This window comes from Manis pentadactyla, chromosome 2 (assembly GCF_030020395.1).
Source record: "Manis pentadactyla isolate mManPen7 chromosome 2, mManPen7.hap1, whole genome shotgun sequence".
Taxonomy (NCBI): Eukaryota; Metazoa; Chordata; class Mammalia; order Pholidota; family Manidae; genus Manis; species Manis pentadactyla.
This window is the reverse complement of record NC_080020.1, coordinates 198904859-198925833: the sequence shown is the minus strand read 5'-3', so window position 1 is coordinate 198925833 and position 20975 is coordinate 198904859. Positions and strand designations below refer to the sequence as shown.

General features: G+C 35.3%; 1 protein-coding gene across 2 annotated transcripts in view; it reads right to left on the bottom strand.

Moving 5' to 3' along the window:
• Window positions 1-20975, bottom strand: part of SRBD1 (S1 RNA binding domain 1) — a 226603-nt gene that overhangs the window by 166265 nt on the left and 39363 nt on the right. For both annotated transcript variants that reach the window (XM_057497248.1, XM_057497247.1), the window contains exons 8-10: window positions 20169-20265; window positions 18688-18823; window positions 4812-4915 (exon numbers count right to left, since the gene is read on the bottom strand). In XM_057497248.1, the coding sequence (XP_057353231.1) occupies window positions 4812-4915; window positions 18688-18823; window positions 20169-20265 (337 nt within the window). The remainder of the gene's footprint in view (window positions 1-4811; window positions 4916-18687; window positions 18824-20168; window positions 20266-20975) is intronic.

The following is a 20975-nucleotide window of genomic DNA, read 5'->3' as shown; positions in this document are numbered from 1 at the left end:
GAAATACAATGCAATGCATTCATTTTAGGAGACTTCAACACACCACTCACTCCAAAAGACAGATCAAACAGACAGAAAATAAGTAAGGCCACAGAGGCACTGAACAACACATTAGAACAAATGGATCTAACAGACATCTAAAGAAGTCTACACCCAAAGGAAGCAGGATACACATTCTTCTCAAGTGCACATGGAACATTTTCCAGAATAGACCACATACTAAGCTACAAAAAGAACTTCAGTAAATTCAAAAAGATTGAAATTCTACCAACCAACTTCTCAGACCACAAACGTATAAAACTAGAAATAAATTGTACAAAGAAAACAAAAAGGCTCACAAACACACAGAGGCTTCCAACATGCTGCTAAATAATCAATGAATCGATGACCAAATAAAAACAGATCAAGCAATATATGGAGACAAAAGACAACAACAGCACAAAGCCCCAACCTCTGTGGGACGCAGCAAAGGCAGTTCTAAGAAGAAAGTATATAGCAATCCAGGCCTATTTAAAGAAGGAAGAACAATCCCAAATAAATAGTCTGAAGTCACAATTATTGAAACTGGAAAAAGGAGAACAAATGAGGCCCAAAGTCAGCAGAAGGAGGGACATAATAAAGATCAGAGAAGTAATAAATAAAATTGAGAAGAATAAAACAATAGAAAAAAATCAATGAAACCAAAAGCTGGTTCTTTGAGAAAATAAACAAAATAGATAAATCTATAGCCAGACTTATTAAGAGAAAAAGAGAATCTACACACATGAACAGAATCAGAAATGAGAAAGGAAAAATCACGATGGACCCCACAAAAAATACAAAGAAATATTAGAGAATACTATGAAAATACATATGCTAAAAAGCTGGAAAACCTAGAGGAAATGGAGAACTTCCTAGAAAAATATACCCTTCCAAAACTGACCAAGGAAGAAACAGAAAATCTAAACAAACCAATTACCAGCAACAAAATTGAATCAGTAATCAAAAAACTACCCAAGAACAAAACCCCCTAGATGGATTCACCGCTGAATTTTATCAGACATATAGAGAAGACATAATACCCATTCTCTTTAAAGTTTTCCAAAAACTGGAGGAGGAGGAACACTTCCAATCTTGTTCTATGAAGCCAGCATCACTCTAATATCAAAACCAGGCAAAGACTCCATCAATAAAGAAAATTACAGACCAATATCCCTGCTGAACATAGATGCAAAAATACTCAACAAAACATTAGCAAACCAAATTCAAAAATACATCAAGAGGATCACACACCATGATCAAGTTGGATTCATCTCAAGGATGCAAGGACGGTACAACATTCGAAAATCCATCAACATTATCCACCACATCAGCAAAAAGATGGATAAAAACCACATGATTATCTCCATACATGCTAAAAAAGCATTTGACAAAATTCAACACCCATTCATGATAAAAACTCTCAACAAAATGGGTATAGAGGGCAAGTACCTCAATATAATAAAGGCCATATATGACAAACCCACAGCCAACATCATACTGAACAGCAAGAAGCTGAAAGCTTTTCACCTAAGATCAGGAACAAGACAGGGATGCCCACTCTCCCCACTGCTATTCAACATAGTACTGGAAGTCCTAGCCACGGCAATTAGACAAAACAAATAAATACAAGGCATCCAGATTGGTAAAGAAGAAGTCAAACTGTCACTATTTGCAGATGACATGATATTGTACATAAAAAACCTTAAAGACTCCACTCTAAAACTACTAGAACTAATATCCTGAATACAGCAAAGTTGCAGGATATAAAATTACTATACAGAAATCTGTTGCTTTCTTATACACTAATGATGAGCTAGCAGAAAGAGAAATCAGGAAAACAATTCCATTCACAATAGCATCAAAAAGAATAAAATACCTAGGAATAAACCTAGCCATGGAAGTGAAAGACCTATACCCTGAAAACTACAAGACACTTTTAAGAGAAATTAAACAGGACACTGACAAATGAAAACTCATCCCATGCTTTTGGCTAGGAAGAATTAATATTGTCAAAATAGCCATCCTGCCTAAAGCAATCTACAGATTCAATGCAATCCCTATCAAATTACCAACAGCATTCTTCAACGAATTGGAACAAAGAGTTCAAAAATTCACATGAAACCACCAAAGACCCCGAAAAGCCAAAGCAATCCCAAGAAGGAAGAATAAAGCAGGGGGGATCTCGCTCCCCAACTTCAAGCTCTACTACAAAGCCACAGTAATCAAGACAATTTGGTACTGGCACAGAACAGACCCGCAGACCAGTGGAACAGAAGAGAGTCCGGATATTAACCCAAACATATACGGTCAATTAATATATGATAAAGGAGCCATGGATATACAATGGGGAAATGACAGCCTCTTCAACAGCTGGTGTTGGCAAAACTGGACAGCTACATGTAAGAGAATGAAACTGGATCATTGTCTAAACCCATGCACAAAAGTAAATTCAAAATGGATCAAAGACCTGAATGTAAGCCACGAAACCATAAAACTCTTAGGAAAAAACATAGGCAAAATCTCTTGGACATAAACATGAGCGACTTCTTCATGAACATATCTCCCCGGGCAAGGAAAACAAAAGCAAAAATGAGCAAGGGGGACTATATCAAGCTGAAAAGCTTCTGTACAGCAAAGGACACCATCAATAGAACAAAAAAACATCCTACAGTATGGGAGAATACATTCATAAATGACATATTTGATAAAGGGTTGACTTCCAAAATATAAAAGAGCTCATGCACCTCAATGAACAAAAGCAAATAATCCAATTAAAAAATGGGCAGAGAAGCTGAACAGACAGTTCTCCAAAGAAGAAATTCAGAGGGCCAACAGGCACATGAAAAGATGCTCCACATCGCTAATCATCACAGAAATTCAAATTAAAACCACAGTGAGATATCACCTCACACCAGTTAGGATGGCCAACATCCAAAAGACAAACAACAACAAATTTTGGTGAGGATGTGGAGAAAGGGGAACCCTCCTACACTGCTCGGGAGAATGTAAATTAGTTCAACCATTGTGGAAAGCAGTATGGAGGTTCCTTAAAAAACTCAAAATAGAAATGCCATGTGACACAGGAATTCCACTCCTAGGAATTTACCCTAAGAATGCAGCAGCCCAGTTTGAAAAAGACAAATGCACCCCTATGTTTATCGTAGCACTATTTACAATAGCCAAGAAATGGAAGCAACCTAAATGTCCATCAGTAGATGAATGAATAAAGAAGATGTGGTACATATACACAATTGAATATTACTCAGCCATAACAAGAAAACAAATCCTATCATTTGCAACAACTTGGACGGAGCTAGACGGTATCATGCTCAGTGAAATAAGCCAGGCGGAAAAAGACAAGTATCAAATCATTTCACTCATATGTGGAGTATAAGAACAAAGAAGAAAACTGAAGGAACAAAACAGCAGCAGACTCACAGAACCCAAGAATGGACTAACAGTTACCAAAGGGAAAGGGACTGGGGAGGATGGGTGGGAAGGGAGGGACAAGGGGGAAAAAGGGGCATTACTATTAGGAGACATAATGTAGTGGGGGACACAGGGAGGGCTGGACAACACAAAGAAGACAAGTAGTGATTCTACAGCATCTTACTATGCTGATGGACAGCGACTGTAATGGGATATGTGGTGGGGACTTGATGATGGGGGGAGTCTAGTAACCATCATGTTCTTCATGCAATTGTAGACTAATGATACCAAAAAAAAAAATACACAAAACTGAATAAAGATGAAAACACAATATATCAAAATATGTAGGACACAGCTAAAGCAGTGCTGAAGGGAGATTAATAACACTAAGTGCTTATATTAAAAAAAAGTTTCCAATGAATAATCTAAGTTCGTATCGACAGAAACAGGAAAAAGAAAAGCAAAATATACCCATATCCACCAGAATGAAAAAATTAATGAATAAAAGAGCAGAAATCAGTGAAACTGAAAATAAGAAAATATAGAGAGTTGATGATGAAAAAATCTGGTTCTTCAAAAAATAAAATTGACAAATCTCTAGCAAGATTGAAAAAACACAAACTGAAGCTACAAATTATTAAGGAATAAAATAATGGATAGCACCTCATATCTAAAGCTATTAAAATGTAATAAGGAAACACTACAAACAACCTTAAGTTCATAAACTCAGCAAAAAAAAAAAAAAGGGACCCAATTTCTCAAAACCACAATTACTAAAACTCAACAAAGAACCCAAATTTGTAATTTAAAAGGTTCCAAAAAAAGAAATCTCCAGGCCCAGATGGTTTCAATAGAGAATTCCAACAAAAATTTTCTCTGAAATACCCAATAAATTTAATGTCTGTTTCTTTTCAATCATCCTTAATGTGCAAAATATGTTAGGTAAACTACATAGAGTGTGTTTAGAGATCTATATTATACTAGCTGATAAATTTTTATTTCAATTACCCTTAATGAACAAAACGTTTCAGATATGTTATATGTAGCACATTCTCATTCACTAATCATCTCATAAAAGAAAACACGTTCTTTATAAATACAAGATTCAAATGGTATAGAAAAGTAAAAGTCCCTCTCCCCAGAAATAACCACTATTAATAATTCTTAGGTAGCCTCCCAAATATTTCCTATTTAAAATATACAACATATATCCTCTTTTAATGTAAAAAGAATACTGTATCTATTGTCTGTCATTATTTTTACTTTTACATAATGGACTTCTTTCCATATCAATATACATAGCTTTCAATGGTATTTTAGAAATGACAGAAAAGAAATTCTGTAAAAATCTAAAAACAGACCTGTTTTGGATGCACCACCTACAGAATTCATTCTTCACTCCATCAGAAATGTTGACCTTGACTGTCAATATCTTCAGATTTTCTCCACGGTTAATTGCCAGAATCTAAGTGCAAACATATATGCCAAAGACTGATGATTCACAAATACATAAATTATCAATTTAATCAGGCAATAAATATAAAACAAATCAGGTGGTTATCCAGCCTAGTACTATATCAATTTTTTTACCAAAAATGTATTTAAAAACTGTCACTTTTGTATACTTTTTTCAAGTTTTTAAAAAAATATAATACAGGTACAAAGCCTATGACATTCATATAGAGACTGGTGATATAAAATTTCATTTCAGATTCTACTAATTGAAAATTTTTGCTCATCAGGACTTAGAAGGATGTATTTTTTATGTTTGTGAAAAGAAATGGCTATGATAAATATAAATATGCAAATTCCTAAGTGGAATATTCAATAACTAGTAATTGTTACTATTTACTGAACACTAATTATCAGACCCACTTAAGCACTTTAAACACATTATGCCATTTAATCATCCAAGCCACCAGTGATATATATATTGTCGTCATCATTTTATATAATAATTTTTCTAAGAATAACTTGTCTCAAATTACAAAGCTAGCAAGTAGCAAAGGAGGAATTTTAACTCAAATCAAGCTGACCATGCTCTTAATTAATATACTAAAAAAGGAATTGTTTCAAAACACATTAAGAACGCTTCTTAAACAAGAGCAAACAAACCCAAAGCAAGCAGAAGTAAAGAAAAAATAAAGAACAGAGGGAAATTTAATAAGATACGGAATGGAAAGGCAGTAGAAAATATCAGCAAAACCAGAAGTTGTTTCTTCCAAAATATTTTTAAAAATTGAGAAAACTTTCATTTTTTTTCAAGAAAAAAAGTAGAAACATTCCAATTACCAAAATCAGGAATGAAAGAGGGGCCATTACTATGGAAGTTATAGAAATAAAATGGACTCATTCCTAAAAAGGCACATAAACTACAAAAACACAATCATAAATAGAAAACTTGAAACAATCTATAAGAGCCTGAATTAGTAATTTAAAATTTTTCCACAAGGAAATCTCCAGATTCAGGTAACTTCAGTGCTGAATTCTACCAAACATTTAAATAAGAGTACCAATTCTTTCACAAACTCTTCCAAAAGATATAATAGAAGAAAAAACTTCCTAACTCTACTTATCCAGATACCAAAACCAGAAAAGAACACAGCAAGAAAAAAATTACAGACCATTACCTTTTACAAAAATAGATGTAAAATCTTCACAAAATACTAGTAAACAAAACCCAGAAATATATAAAAGGGATTATACAACAGGATCGAAAGAGATTTATTCTACGGATGTAAGGTTGTTTTAACATCCAAAAAAATAAATGAACATAATACATGATAGCATTTGAAGAAAAAACAAAATTTCCATGATTATCTCTACTGATGCAGAAATAATTTGACAAATTTCTAGCAGTCATTCATGATAAAAACACTCAACAAACTAGGAAGAGAAGGCAACTTCTTCAACATGATAATGGGCATGTACAATAATCCCACAGGTAACATCATATTTAAGGATTAAAAACTGGATACTTTCCCTCTAAGATTAAAAGGGTGTCACTTCCTGCCACTTCTATTCAACACTGTCCTGGAGGCTCTAACCAGGGAAATTAGGCAAGAAAAAGGAGTAAAATGCATCTAGATTGAAAAGAAAGAAGTAAAACTATCTCTATTTGAAGATAATATGAACTTGTATATAGAAAATCCTAAGAAGTCCACTATAAAACTATTAGAACTACGAAAGAGTTTAGCAAGGTTGTAGGATAATCAATTTCTATACCCTGAAAATAGGCATTCTGAAAATAAAATTTTTTAAATTTCATTTACCATAGGACCAAAACGAATGATATTTAGGAATAAACTTAACAAAAGAAACACAAAACTTATACTTTGAAAACTACAAAACATTGATAGAAGAAATTAAAGACGACCTCAATAATAGAAAAATAGCTCCTGCTCATAGACCAGAAGGCTTAATATTGCTAAGATGGCAATACTCCCCAAATTGATTTACAGTTCAATGCAAAGTTTATCAAATCCTAGCAAGCTTCTTTGCAGAAATTGACAAACTAATTCTAAGATTCATATTGAAATTCAAGGGACCCAGAATAGCCAAGTCAATCTTGAAAGAAGAGGAACAAAGCTGGAAGACTGTATTTTCTAATTTTAAAACTTACTACAAAGCTACAGTAGTCAAGACAGTGTGGGACTGGCATAATGCTAGACCTATAGACCAATGGAATAGAACTGCAAGTCCAGAAATAAATCCATACATCTATGCATCTCTAGTCTAGTTCACTTTCAACAAGGGTGCCAAGACAATTCAATAGGGAAAAATACAGTCTTTTCAACAAGTGATGCTGGGACAACTGGATAGCCAAATACAAAAGAATGAAGTTGGACCCATTATTCACACCATACACAAAAATTAACTCAGACTGGTCATAGACCTTAATATAAGAACTAAAGCTATAAAACTCTTAGAAGAAAATCTTCATGACCTTGACTTAGGTAAGGCCTTAGATATAACCTCATATACATAATCAACAAAAGAAAAAGTAAATAAATTGGACTTAAATAAAATTATAATTTTTATACCTCAAATGATACCACCAAGAAAGTGAAAAAATAAAAACAGCATGAAAGAAAAGTTTTGCAAATGATACATTGCATAAAGGACTTATGTCCATAACACATGAATACTTCTTATAACAGTAAGACAAAACCTAATTAAAAATGTGCAAAAGATTTCAAGAGATTTATTCAAAAATGATATAGAAATGTTCAATAAGTACATGAAAAGATGCTTAATACCATTAGTCATTAGAGAAATGCAAATCAAAACCACAATGATAAACCACTTCATACTTCCTAAGATCACTATAATCAAAAAGACAGACAGTAAGTATTGGTGAGGATGTAGAGAAATGGAACCCTCAGAAACTGCTGGTGGGAATGTAAAATGATGTAGCCACTTTGGAAAACAATATGCCATTTCCTCAAAAGGTTAAACCTAGAGTTAACATATAACCCAGAAATTCCAGTCTTATACTTAAGACAAAGAGAAATGAAAACCTATGTCCAGGAATGTTACTCATAATAGCCAACAAGTGGGAACAACTCAAAAATGTTCACCAACTAATGAAAGGATCAATAAAATGTTGTCTCCATAGACTTGAATATTATTTGGCAAAAAACAAAACAAAACAGGAATGGAACACTGATATATACTACAACATGGATGAACCTTAAAAACATTATGCTAAGTAAAAGAAGCCAGATGGAAAAGACCACATATTGTATGATTCTGTTATATGAAATGTCCACAATAGACAAATCTATACAGATAGTAAGTTCATTACCTAAGGCTTGGGACAGGGAGTTGGTTGCAAAATGGAGGAAAATGGGAATGGCTGCAAAAGGGTACATGGTTTCTTGTTGAGGTGATGAAAATATTCTAAAAATGATTGTACAACTCTGTGAATATACTAAAAACTGTTAGGCTGGAGAGAGGAAAAACAAGGACATGCAAACAGAACAGAGAGATGCCATAGGGGGAGAACAGACCAGACCCCAAAGTCCATGCTGTATATGGAAAGGGGACAGCTCTCCCTGAATTCCATCCTGATGTGCCAACTAAGACCCGGATGTCAGCCTCTTTCCTCTTGGAAAGAAAAAAAGTTTCTAGTTGTCTATTATGTCACCTTTAGCCAATCATACCTCTCCACACCCCCTAAGATAGCTTGCCCACTCCTCCCCCTCTTAATCCCTTATAAGCCCCCCACCTCCCCAACCAGGTGTGACTTCTCTGGCCTGTGACAAGAAGGCCACAGAACCTCACCCAGGGGTATTTAAATAAATTACCTGGCCCTTTGTTGTCTCTCTTTGCCTGCTTATTTCAGCTAGAATTTATCTTACTTATGGTGCTGAAACCTGGGAAGGAGCATGAGCGCGGCCCGACCGGCCACCGGCGGCCCCGCCCCCTCATTCCCCGACCCAGGACCTCAGCCTGCTCTCTGCTGCGTAGATTATTTTCTGGTGAGTCCCTCAGTTTCCCCCGGTCTGCTTCCCTTCCTAACTCCATTTCACCTGGTCCGTCCAAAATCATAGCTCCATCCAGGTCTTAGGTATTCAGCCCATCAGTTGCAAGTATCCAGGATACTCGCCCCTGGCCCTGCGGTGGGGGAGACGTCCCTCACCCAGGCTCCCAAGCCGTCTCCCCTGATTTGGTGCACTTGGGACGCTGGGCACTCCTCTCAGCGGGATTTTTTTTTAGGAAGTAGGGCAGACATAGGGAACCAGCCCATGAAAGCAGAGGCTCAGACCCCACTGTGGTGTCTCATTTCTAATCTGGCTACTCTATATTTGTCCCAGGAAGTTCGCAAACAGAAGTTAGTCTTCCTTTGCTCTGAGGCCGGGCCTCAGTATCCCTTGGACAATCAATCTCGCTGGCCCCCTGAGGGAACTTTTGATTTTAGCCTCCTCACCGATTTAACTAATTATTGCCACCAGAGCGGAAAGTAGAATGAAATCCCGTATGTGCAGGCTTTTTGGACATTGCACTCCTGTCAAGACCTTTATGTTAAGTGTTCTATGACTCAGGTTCTCCTGGCCCAATCTCCAGTTAAAGATTGTCAGCCTCTTACTCTGCTCAGTCCTTCCTTTTCAGATCCACCAGAAAACCTCAGTCGCCCACCTCCCTCAGCTTGCAATCCCCTCCCCCTCCCTCAACCACCATCTTTAAGTCCTTTGTCTTCACACGTGTCACCTTCATCTTAAAGTCCAGCATTCTCAACCATGCCAGTTGTCCTGCTCTCCTCTTCCAGTGGCTGCACCACCCCCTCCCCCTCTCCTTCCACCTTCACCGCCCTCTTCCCCTACCAGAACATGCCCCTCCCACCCTCTAGTTCCAGAAGCCACAGACAAGAAGCTGAGAAGAGAGAGGGCATTGGATATCAGTGACTCAAGTCTTTGTATCGGTTTGTCTATCTGTGTATATGTTTTTGCGAAAAAAGTGTTGCTGACTGTAGTTGTTGTATCTCAGTTTGTACGTTTGTGTGTCTAGGTGTACAGATGAAAAATATTTTATTTAAAAACAAGCGCTTGTGAGGATTGGGCATTCTAGAGAATCTAGTAAAAAATGTTAAGCATTAATGCTAATTTGAGTTTAGCTGAGGCAGGCATTTCCTTGTTCTTATCAGCTGCCTAAGTTGACCTAAGGTCATTTAAGTCAATGTTATCTGCTAAATCTTGTAAGAATAAAATGCTTAAAGGCTTGGCTTTGTCTAACATTCAGTAAAAGTTTTGTAAGTAATCTAGCATAGTTGCTAAAAATAAGTAAACAAGCCTAGCAAATAAATATCTTAATAATAATACTGTATTAATGTATAACAGTATATATATATATATATGCAAACAGCCTGAGAATTTTTGTAGTAACCAAAATTCTTAAAGTTTGCTAAGTTATGTAGACATATTTTGTGCCTAATAAAAAATTGTGCTATAAAGCACATTTCCAAAAATGATAATATACATTCATAAACGTATCAATCTGAAAAATGCTAGTGTAACAGTTTACAGTAGCCTATTTTTCAGTGTTCACTGAAAGTTAAAGTAATAGTTTTAAGTTCTAATCAAAACTACTTAAAGTAGTAAGAAAAACATTTCTGCATGCCAAAAAATACTCTTGATAAAAGAAAGTAACTTTGTTCTAAAGTACAGCTGTTTATTTAGGAAGAGAGATCTAAATGTAAAAAGAAAGTTGTAAAGAGTTTGTAGAATAATTTAATATGGTCATGCTATATAAAATTAAAGCAAATGAGGCTCAGTATCAAGTACACAGCAAAATTAGAATTTTGTTTTCAGTTAAAAAGACGTTTTCTTAACTGTTAGTCTGCTCTTAATATTGAAAGATTGCAGAAAGTTCTTCTAATTGTTTTATCAAAGCAGTTTCTTATGCTTAAAGTCTCAGTGAGTTGTCAGAGTCTTTAAGAAAATGAGATCTTAATATTAAAAAGACTAAAAGCTAAACTTTGATAACAACTATGTAACCTTCTTTATTTGCCTTTGAAGTACTTTGTTGTCACTCTAGTTAATTAGATAAGTGTTGCTTCATAGCAACCTATAATCCTATTTAAGCAAGTGCCTTAAAACTTTTAACAACTTCCTAAAATCAGATTCAAAAAAGTGCTTTTACCTCTAGTTAACTCTGATATTTTCCAGAGGGCCCCTGGAACATGTCAGAAAGACTTTTTCTCATTGGAGAAAGAATTTGGTTAATTTAGCTTATTTATCTGATATATAATTACCTGCTTAATTACCTAGAAAGCACTGTCAAAAAGAATAATGCTAAACTTTGTTACTGAATGTTTTGTGTTACAGAAATATCAGAATTTCCTTATGTCAACTGTCTTACAGTAAGCTCTCATCAGATCTTTAACCATTGTCATTTGTAAGTCTTTTATTATTTATAGTCACTGTCTTATTACTCTTAAGCTAGTAAAAAACTAGATTACAGCAGAACAAGTATTAGTTACATAAGATTAAGTAAACTAAAGAAGATGATTTTGTGCTTTTTGTTTCAAATGTTGTTGATAAAGTGTTTTAAGCTTTTTCTCTTAAGCTGACAACAGTTTAGTAAATGACTGCCTTTATAAGCAGAATTGAAACTTTATCTTTCTCTCTACCTGATCCCTCCAGAATTTAAAAACTCTCAGTAACTATTTTTATATTTCATGGCAGTATATTTATTTGCACAAGTTCAATAAGAATCTGCTTTCCTTGTAAGAGAACCAATTAAAATCACTGGTTGTATTACCAAGGCTTTGACTGGAACGTCATACCTGAGAGACACGTGTGTAAACTCAGATATGAACAGACAGCTTTAAAGAATTAAGATTGACTTCATAAAGCCAACAAAGCCCCTTAAAAGAACTGGCCTAGTACCTTGCTTACAGAGTTCCCAGCAGCCTTACCAAGTGAGTAAAGAAAGTCACTGCCTGGCAGATGCAAGAACCTCAAGAATGTTTTGGGAACCTCAGAGAAGAGAAGAATTCACCCAAATGTACAGGTACTGCAAGCACAACCTGAGGGCAAGTCTTACTTGGCTTTCTGGCCTAGAGAGGCCTTTAAACGTTCAATCTGAAATTCCTTACAAAAAGTTCCAGCAAAGCATATTTAAAAGAGCCTATGTAATCAATTGCTCTTCTTGCTGCACTTGTGCAAATAATCAAGCCAACTGTTAATTATTTTCTTAATCTGGCTACTTCTAATAAAAATAAGGGTGATTTTAGAGAAAAGTATTGTTACAATAATGCAGTCTTATCTATACTAAATCCTAATACTAGTCATTGAGATGTAAACTCGATCCAGAATTCCAGTCCCCCATAATAGCCTGGCTAATGCCCTTACTGGGCCCCTTAATAACAGTTTATAGTTTACTCTTAGTTGCCCCTTGTGTCCTCAGATTCCTCCAACAGCAGCTAACCCAGATGACCCGAGTTGCCACCAACCAGATGTTACTTCACCATTACGCACCTCCTCCCACTGAACCCCCTCCTTCGGCCTAATACCAGCCTCAAACCCCCACGACACCCCTTGTCAGCCGGAAGTAGCCAGATTGAGTTGTCACCCATTATGACCAAAAGGCTGGAATGTTAGGCTGGAGAGAGGAAAAACAAGGACATGCAAACAGAACAGAGAGATGCCATAGGGGGAGAACAGACCAGACCCCAAAGTCCATGCTGTATATGGAAAGGAGACAGCTCTCCCTGAATTCCATCCTGATGTGCCAACTAAGACCCGGATGTCAGCCTCTTTCCTCTTTGAAGGAAAAAAAGTTTCTAGTTGTCTATTATGTCACCTTTAGCCAATCATACCTCTCCACACCCCCTAAGATAGCTTGCCCACTCCTCCCCCTCCTAATCCCTTATAAGCCCCCCACCTCCCCAACCAGGTGTGACTTCTCTGGCCTGTGACAAGAAGGCCACAGAACCTCACCCAGGGGTATTTAAATAAATTACCTGGCCCTTTGTTGTCTCTCTTTGCCTGCTTATTTCGGCTAGAATTTATCTTACAAAAACCACTGAACTATACAGTACAAATGGGTAAGTTACATGAATTATATTTCAATAAAGCTGTTATAAAATAGAAGTACTCCTTTGTTAAAACACTCTATAATACCAAACACTGAGATATTGAAATGTTAAGTTATTAGCACAAACTAACCTAGTAATCAAGCTCACCAACAGCCTCTATTTAATAGTATTTGGTAGTGTAGTTTAAAACTGTGTGTATCACTTTAATATGTATTCAGATTTTTTAGTAATTCATATGGCCTTCTTCCTCCAATAAAGCCTAGTGAATGGTGTATTAATAAATTAAACTCTCCCCTTACAGGATGCAAACTGATATTTTAACAATTTGAGCATATTTTCACTACAATATTTAACAAAGACTTAGACTTCTTACCTGTGTTGAAACAAGCTTAACATAATTTAACTTAATACTTACCAGAAAATGATTCTAATCTGAAAAGTTCTCAGTTTTTCATATCAAAAAAGTTTAATGAAAGTAAAAGCATATATCTTTTGTAACCAATTTGTATGAATTTTAAAGCTATTTTAAGGTAAAATGTTAAAAACAGGACAAATCCTAAATTTAAAACATTATACAGCACTATTTTCTTTTTGTAATATATTTGAGAAATTTCTAAAGTGAACACTGGTAGAAATGAAATAATCACTTAAAAATAAATTTATAATACAAAATAAATTTTCATTTGGGCCAGACGTGGCCCTCAATATCTTACCAGCTGTCAAAAATACTGAGAACACCACTGAACAGTAAATAAATGTTCATTAGTGAACTCATTTGTAGTAAATCCATTCATGCAGAGTACAACTATGTAGGGGAAAAGAGATGTTGAATTCTGATTTATGTAAGTACGCTATTATATCAAAATATATTCTTAAGGGGTTTTTGCTCTTTATTCACCATACCTAGTGAAGTCATGGTTCAAACTTACAAAAAATCCTGACATAGAAGGAACCGTAGTAGAGAAGGGAGTGGAGTAACAAAATTAACAGACGCCAGGGTAAAAGCTGAAATTAAAAGTATTCTGAATAGAGGGTAAAGTAGAATTACTGCAGATGACAGCATTGAATGTAAAATAGGTAGTGAAGAGATAAAAAATGGGACACCAGTGAAAGAAGCCACAAAAAGAAAAGGAACTGAAGCATGTGAATAAGTTACAAATTCATGTGTTGGAAAGCAGCACACCAATTTGGAGAAGAAAGAACACAAGATGCTGCTGGAAGAATTAACTTAAGAGACAGCTGTAACAGCTTTCCTACAGTACTTGGAGGAGTTTCAAGTAATGTTTTTTCCTTTATCACTGTCACTGTCTTTCATCATTTTCCTTCACTTCTGGGATACTGTATGCTGATCTATCTATGTGGAGGCTGAAAAGCAGCGTTCAGAGTTAGGGACATGAGGCCTCAGCACTACAGAGATTGGGAAGCCAGCTTTGTGAGCTAGCATATCATCATTCCAGCCTCCAAAAACTAGAAAGTTCTTAAAAAACGAGTCTGTTTTCCAAAATTGACATTCTCAAAATGCTTTAGTTTCTCAGGCCTGATTACTGTCATATTTAGAAGGCTGTATCAATCATAAATTTATATTCAATCACAAACTAACTCAGAATGCCACTTGTCCTTGGAACATCAATTAAAATGCTTTCAAGCAGATGTTAGAAAGGCTAGGTTTTAACAGAATGGAAGTATTCACATTTTTCCAAAGCTGCAATAAAATTAAATCAACATAAAGGCAAACAAAATACAACACCAAAATCTTTTCTGAAAAATGAATTTTAGTATACTTAGTCACTGGTTAAAAATTCTTTTTTACTGGGCTATATCAGTAGACTATAACTAGGCAAGTAAAATTTCACCGTTCTAACATTTTTTCCAGTTATCAGAAGTATTCACTTCACCCAGTGTGATAAATACAGTGTGCACAAAATTAAAACTGGTAACTTTAGATGTAATAGTGGAACACTTCAAATCTTTAAGAGCAGGGACCATGTCACCTCTGTACCCTAAGTAGGAACCAATATATAATAAGTGTTCAAGAAATACCTGTGGATAACTGATGACTCCTCATGTTATCTTACACCAAAAACAAATTTGTTCATGTCTGTATCGTAACTTTCAAAAATTACATTTTTAATGATGAAAATTAAGTATCCTATGAAAGGTAATACATTCTAGTCTTTCTCATTATCAAAATTAAAATGCAGATTAAGAAGGAAAAATTAATTTTAAAAATGATTTATTCAGGACTTCGAGATTAGGAGAACACTGACAGTCTCCGGATTCCAAAACTACCTCACATTTTCCTATGAAACCAATAAAGAAAATAAATAAAGTAACACAGGACCCAGATCTTCTGTATTTGTAGGAAACAAAGAATTAGATTGGCATCTGATTTCTCAAAAACAACAAAGAAAGGCAAAAGTAGAACGACATATTTAAGAAGCTTAAGAACCAAAGTGCAAAAATAGAAATATACTGAACCAAACTGGCCTTCATGTATCAAGGCAATAGAAAACAACTGTGACTGTGTCAGAACTCACACAATACTGTACACATACCATTCTTGAGAAATACACAGAGCAGGGGTCAGCAAACTATGTTTCATGGGTCGAATCCAGTTTAATGTCTGTTTTCATAAATAAAATTTCATTACACAACCATACTCAATTATTTGTACGTTATCTATTACTTTTTCATTCTATAATGGCAGTTGTGTAGTTGAAACAAAAGCCATCTGGCTCACACAGTCTAAAATATTACTCTCTGGTCCTTTACAGAAAAACTTTGCCAACTCCATACTACACTAGAGAACAAGCTTCACTCACTGAAAAAAAGACTGGAAAATCTTGGCAAAAGAACCAAGGGCAAGCACATTGCATAACTGAGGGGCTAATATTAAAACAAGGGTACAATCCATTTCCATTAAGAAAACACATAGTAACCCTAATACCAAAAACGACTTCAAGCTAAAAAGCACTAAACAAGATAAAGACCACTTTATAATGTTAAAGCCACATTCTGGTTTTGGAATATAACGAGGGGAATACATACTAAACTTTAAGGAGGCTGTTAGGTATGACATCCAAAATGGTGGAGTAAAGGAACTCTAAAACTTCATCCATTTACAAAAGTATATAAAACTGGCCAAAACTGTCATAATCAACTTTCTCAGAACTCTAAAATTTAATAAAAAACCTACAACACCAGGATACTTAAAGAAGAAAGAAGCTGCAGAATTTTGGTAAAAGGGCACTATTATCTTACCCACTTACCATCCTCAACTCTGCAGCTCAGAAGCTGCTGTGAAGAAAACAGCACACATTCCTGCTGTAGGTTGTGAATACCAGAGGGAGCAATGTGAACCTTATTCTAAAAAAATTGTAATTGTATGTTTTGATCTGTCTGGTGACTCCCTGAGGGAATGGCTCAAGGGCTTGCCTTTGTTCTGCCCACCTCATAGCTTCCCCAGGACAGAAGCCATTTCCTGGATGGCATTTATTAAAAGTATTTAATGGAGAATGAATTAGCCACAGTCTTGAGCAATAAGAGGTAACAGTTGGGAGCAAGGGATTATATTCAGGATAACCAACAGACAGACAAGAAAACGTGGGAAGATAGAAGCTAGAAATGAGATACCTGAGGGGTATATTAGGGAATCTAGGAGGCCATAAGCATGCTTGGGACTAGACACGTGATCTGAAAATACCTGAAATGACTTCAAGCTTTCACCTCTGACTGACCTTTGGACTCCATGCAAAGAGGAAGAAGTGAAGGCTAAGGCAGAATTGTAAACCTCACTAGCACTGAAGGAGTACCCAACACAGAGCCAAACTACAAGGACTGGGGAAGTTTGTTTTGTTTTGGCTCCAGGTATTAAGGAAATCTCTGCCAAAAAACTAGCTATCCACTAAGCTGGTAAAACAGACTTCAATGGCCAAACATGACAAAGAATACAGACTTGACTTAACTGAATTTAGGAGTTACTAAACAAACAACAAAAACTCACAACAGCAGCAATAACAAATGGGAAGAGTAGAGAAATTTGATTTCAGTGTTGTTGACTTGTAATATTCAAAACGTCAAGATTTCACAAAAAAATTACAAGGCATCAAAAGGTACAAGAAAATATGGCCCATTTATAGGAAAATGAGAAATCAGTAGAAACTGTCCCTGAGGAAGCTCAGACATTAGCCTTAACAGACACACTTTAAGTCAACTGACTTAAATATGCTCAGAGTTAAAGGAAATAATGGAAAAAGACCCAAAGAAAACAAGGAGAATGTTGTCTCAATAAGTAAGAATATTAATAAAAAGTTGGGAATTATAAAAAGGAACTAAATAAAAATTCTGGAGCTAAAAAGTACAATGACTGAAATGAAAATTCAGGATCAGTAGTTAATATGAGCAAGCAGAAGAAAGATTCAACAAACTTGAAGATAAGCCAATTGAGAGTACACACTAAGAAAATAAAAGAGAAAGGAAAGAAATTAATGAACTTAAGGGACCTGTGGGACACTAGCAAGCATACCAACATACGTATGGAAGACCAGGAGAGGAAAGGGGAGAAGAGTATCTGAAGAAATAATGGCCAAAAATTTCCCAGCTTTGATGAAAAACATCTACACATCCACAAAACACAATGAACTTCATGAAGGATAAACTAAGAGATCCAGAGTGAGACATATAATCAAAGTGTCAAAAGCCAAAGACAGAGAATCTTGAATGAAGTAAGAAAAGAATTCTTCATGTGCAAGGACTCAGTACAATTAAAACTGATTCTTCATCAACAGCTATCAACTAATAATTCTATATCCAACATATCTATATGCTTTTCAAGTCAAAAAAGTTCTGGAGATTGGTTGTACAACAGTGTGAATGTACTTAACACTACTGAACTATACACTTAAAAATGGATAAGAGGGTAAAGTTTTGTAAATTAAATATATACATGTATTTTACTCATTTAAAAAGAAATTTTTAAAAATAAGGACAAATTAAGGCATTCCAGATAAACAAAAACTGAGGGAGTTTGTCACCAGTAGACCTGCCCTACATAAAATGTTACCAGATGTCCTTCAGGTTGAAATAAAGACACTAGACATTCAAAAACACTCCAAAGCATACAAAGAAATGAAGAAGAACACTGGTAAAGGAAGATACCTAGGTAAATACAAAAGCCAGTATTATTGTATTTTTAGTTTGTAACTGCCTTTTTTCCCCAACATGACTTAAAAGTCCCATTCCACAATGCAGATATAACCTATGACTACAAAGAAAAAAATTAGTAAACTGAAGAATGAAATTAAAAGACATATTTAATGACTGATTTATATAACTGAGATCTCTCACGCTTTATTCTAAATCATGTATCTCTAATTTGTATTTTACATGGAAAAGATCCAGGATTGAGCTCAAATCAAGCATACTGGGAAGCAAAGTCTAGTAAGAAAGATTTCTGAAGTATCTCAGATACATTGTCAGCTCTGCTAAAAATCCTCAGTGTTGCTTACTAAGTTCTCTAAGTCTTGAGTTCCCCATTTGTGAAATGGGGGGGCTCTGATAATATTTTTAAAATATATATTATAAGAAAAACAGAAAATAGTGGACTTAAAATTCCTTAATTCCTTCTTAAATAAAGTACACAAATCCAATGTTTTACCATTATTACTACAATCAGCATGCATAAGCAGTTTCCTTACCTGATGATGTTGAATGTTTCTAATATTGCATGAAAAGTTCTGGTAAAGCTGAAACTTATCAACATCTTTCTCATTTACTTTTTTTGAGGATACCTTTGCCAGAGATGACTGTATACAAATATATCTATTTTGGCACCTGTTCAGATACACAAATATCCAAAAACAAGTAGTCGTTAATATGTGGTTTAGTAAAGAAACACATTATATGGAAATAAGATTAGCAAAAAATTATATCATTACCAAATGAAATTTTTTTTAATGATGCCCAACTATAAAAATGTTACTGAACCATCAAAAGAAGACTCTTTACATATTCATGCTAGCATAGGTTCTCCAGATCTATTTATGTATCAACCTAATTCTCCCATAAAATACTTTCATGAGTTAGATACCATCTGCAGCTATGCAGGAGACCAAAACTATCTACAGGAATCAGATCAATAACTCTGATCTCAGTATCATCCTTTTCTACCCACTGAGGTAGGCAGTGAGAGCCAACTGCAAGCTAAAAAGAAGGGAAACAGAAGAATTTATCAGGACAACTTTCAAAGAAAATTTATAAAACTGAACCAAATTTCAGCAGTATAATTACATTTAAAACACATTTAAAAACCTGGGCAATTCTACTTCAACTCATTCCTGCTAGGGCCACTGAGTAAACAGCAAAGTTGTCTCTCTCTCCTTAACAGTTTCTCTTAAGAAACTCTGACAAGTAATAATAGTGAGCTGGTTCATCTCCACCTCTCCTCTCCTCTGCACAGCTCGCACAGCAAGAGATGTGGAGAAATAAGAAGAGCAGACCTATGGTAAAACCCTGTCTTCTTTTCTCATACGCAGCAGAAAAAAGGAGGACAGAGTACATAAACATAGCGTTTTATTTTTAAATAGTATTTTTTTTTTGCAATGAGGCATAAGATCCATAAGTCTAAGTAGGGTCTAGGTCAAAGGTTTTAATCTCTTATAAGTCAGGACTGTGATACCATGGATAAGCTGCTCTCCCCATCAGCTAAAATTCATTTTGAGGTCAGCACTTTTATCCAGACCTCACTTTAAACATTTTCAAGGTAAGCCAATCACTGGTAAACACTAGAAATGAAATATAATAAAATTCAGCACACATATCACAATATGTTGAAAAAACAATGTCACCCACTCTAAATGAATATGAATCTTTCTACAGCATATATTACGTATGTAATGCAGTGTTTTTTAAACTGTGTTCCTCAAAACCCTCCACTGAGGTACTTCAGTGTAAGGAAGATGAGCAGACAGAGTTCAAGATCCCTGACCAGAATTCAATTAAAGCAACTTTACTTTTATCTGTTTTAAATATTAGGGTTCTATTGTTTGGAGAAAAAGCTCTGCTACTATAAAGAAGTCTGAAAATAAAGTTTTTAATAAACATTGGTGTTAGTACTCAGCATGCAACCCTTAACAGCATGAGTCCATAAAGCAGAGAACTCTATGAAAGAGTTACTCACAATTTCCGAATGAAGTCAAGCGTGTCTTTGTCTTTAGCAATCATGTCTGCTAAAATGTGCTGCACCCCTGTTTCAATATCCTGGAGTGTTGAAAGCCCTTTAGGAAAAGGGTAAGAAGGAAAACAAAAGCAAGAACTACAGATTGGTTTTTTAAGTCTATAATTAAGTAACAATATATTTATTCCAGTCAAAATAAAACCTTAAATTGACAAAACTAAGACAGAAAAGTATAGCAACAACAGCTTCCCTCTGCAACAAAAACAAGTCTCCAAAAGCAGTAATACAGGACCTTCAAATACTATATAATATAGCCTTGTGGTGAAAAATGCAGCTCCTGGTCTAATCACTTACCAAATGTGTGACCCAAGGCAAATTACTTGACCTCTCTGTGCCTCAATTTCCCGAGAAAATGGGGTAGTAGTAATACCTACTTCATGAAGTATTTACAAAGAGTCAATGTGTTATGGGAAATATATATTACTAGAGCCAAATCCCAAGGTACACAGTTTCATTCCAGAACAAATATTCTCCTTTACAAGTAATTGTATTAATATTCCTATTTGGCTTATGGGGCATTTATTCACATTTTCATGACCCATTTGAATTTCTCAAATCCCATGAGCACAAAAGAAGAGCCATTATGCGGTTGTTCATCTTCATAACTTGACTTGTCTACCAAATGGTGCATTAAGTTCTCTCTAAGTGCTTTCAGTTTGCTAATTTACAGCCGTTGAGTCTGATACATTATGGCCCCTATGATATCAACCTATACACTGAGAGAGATCATTTGCCTTGCTTTCTTTCATT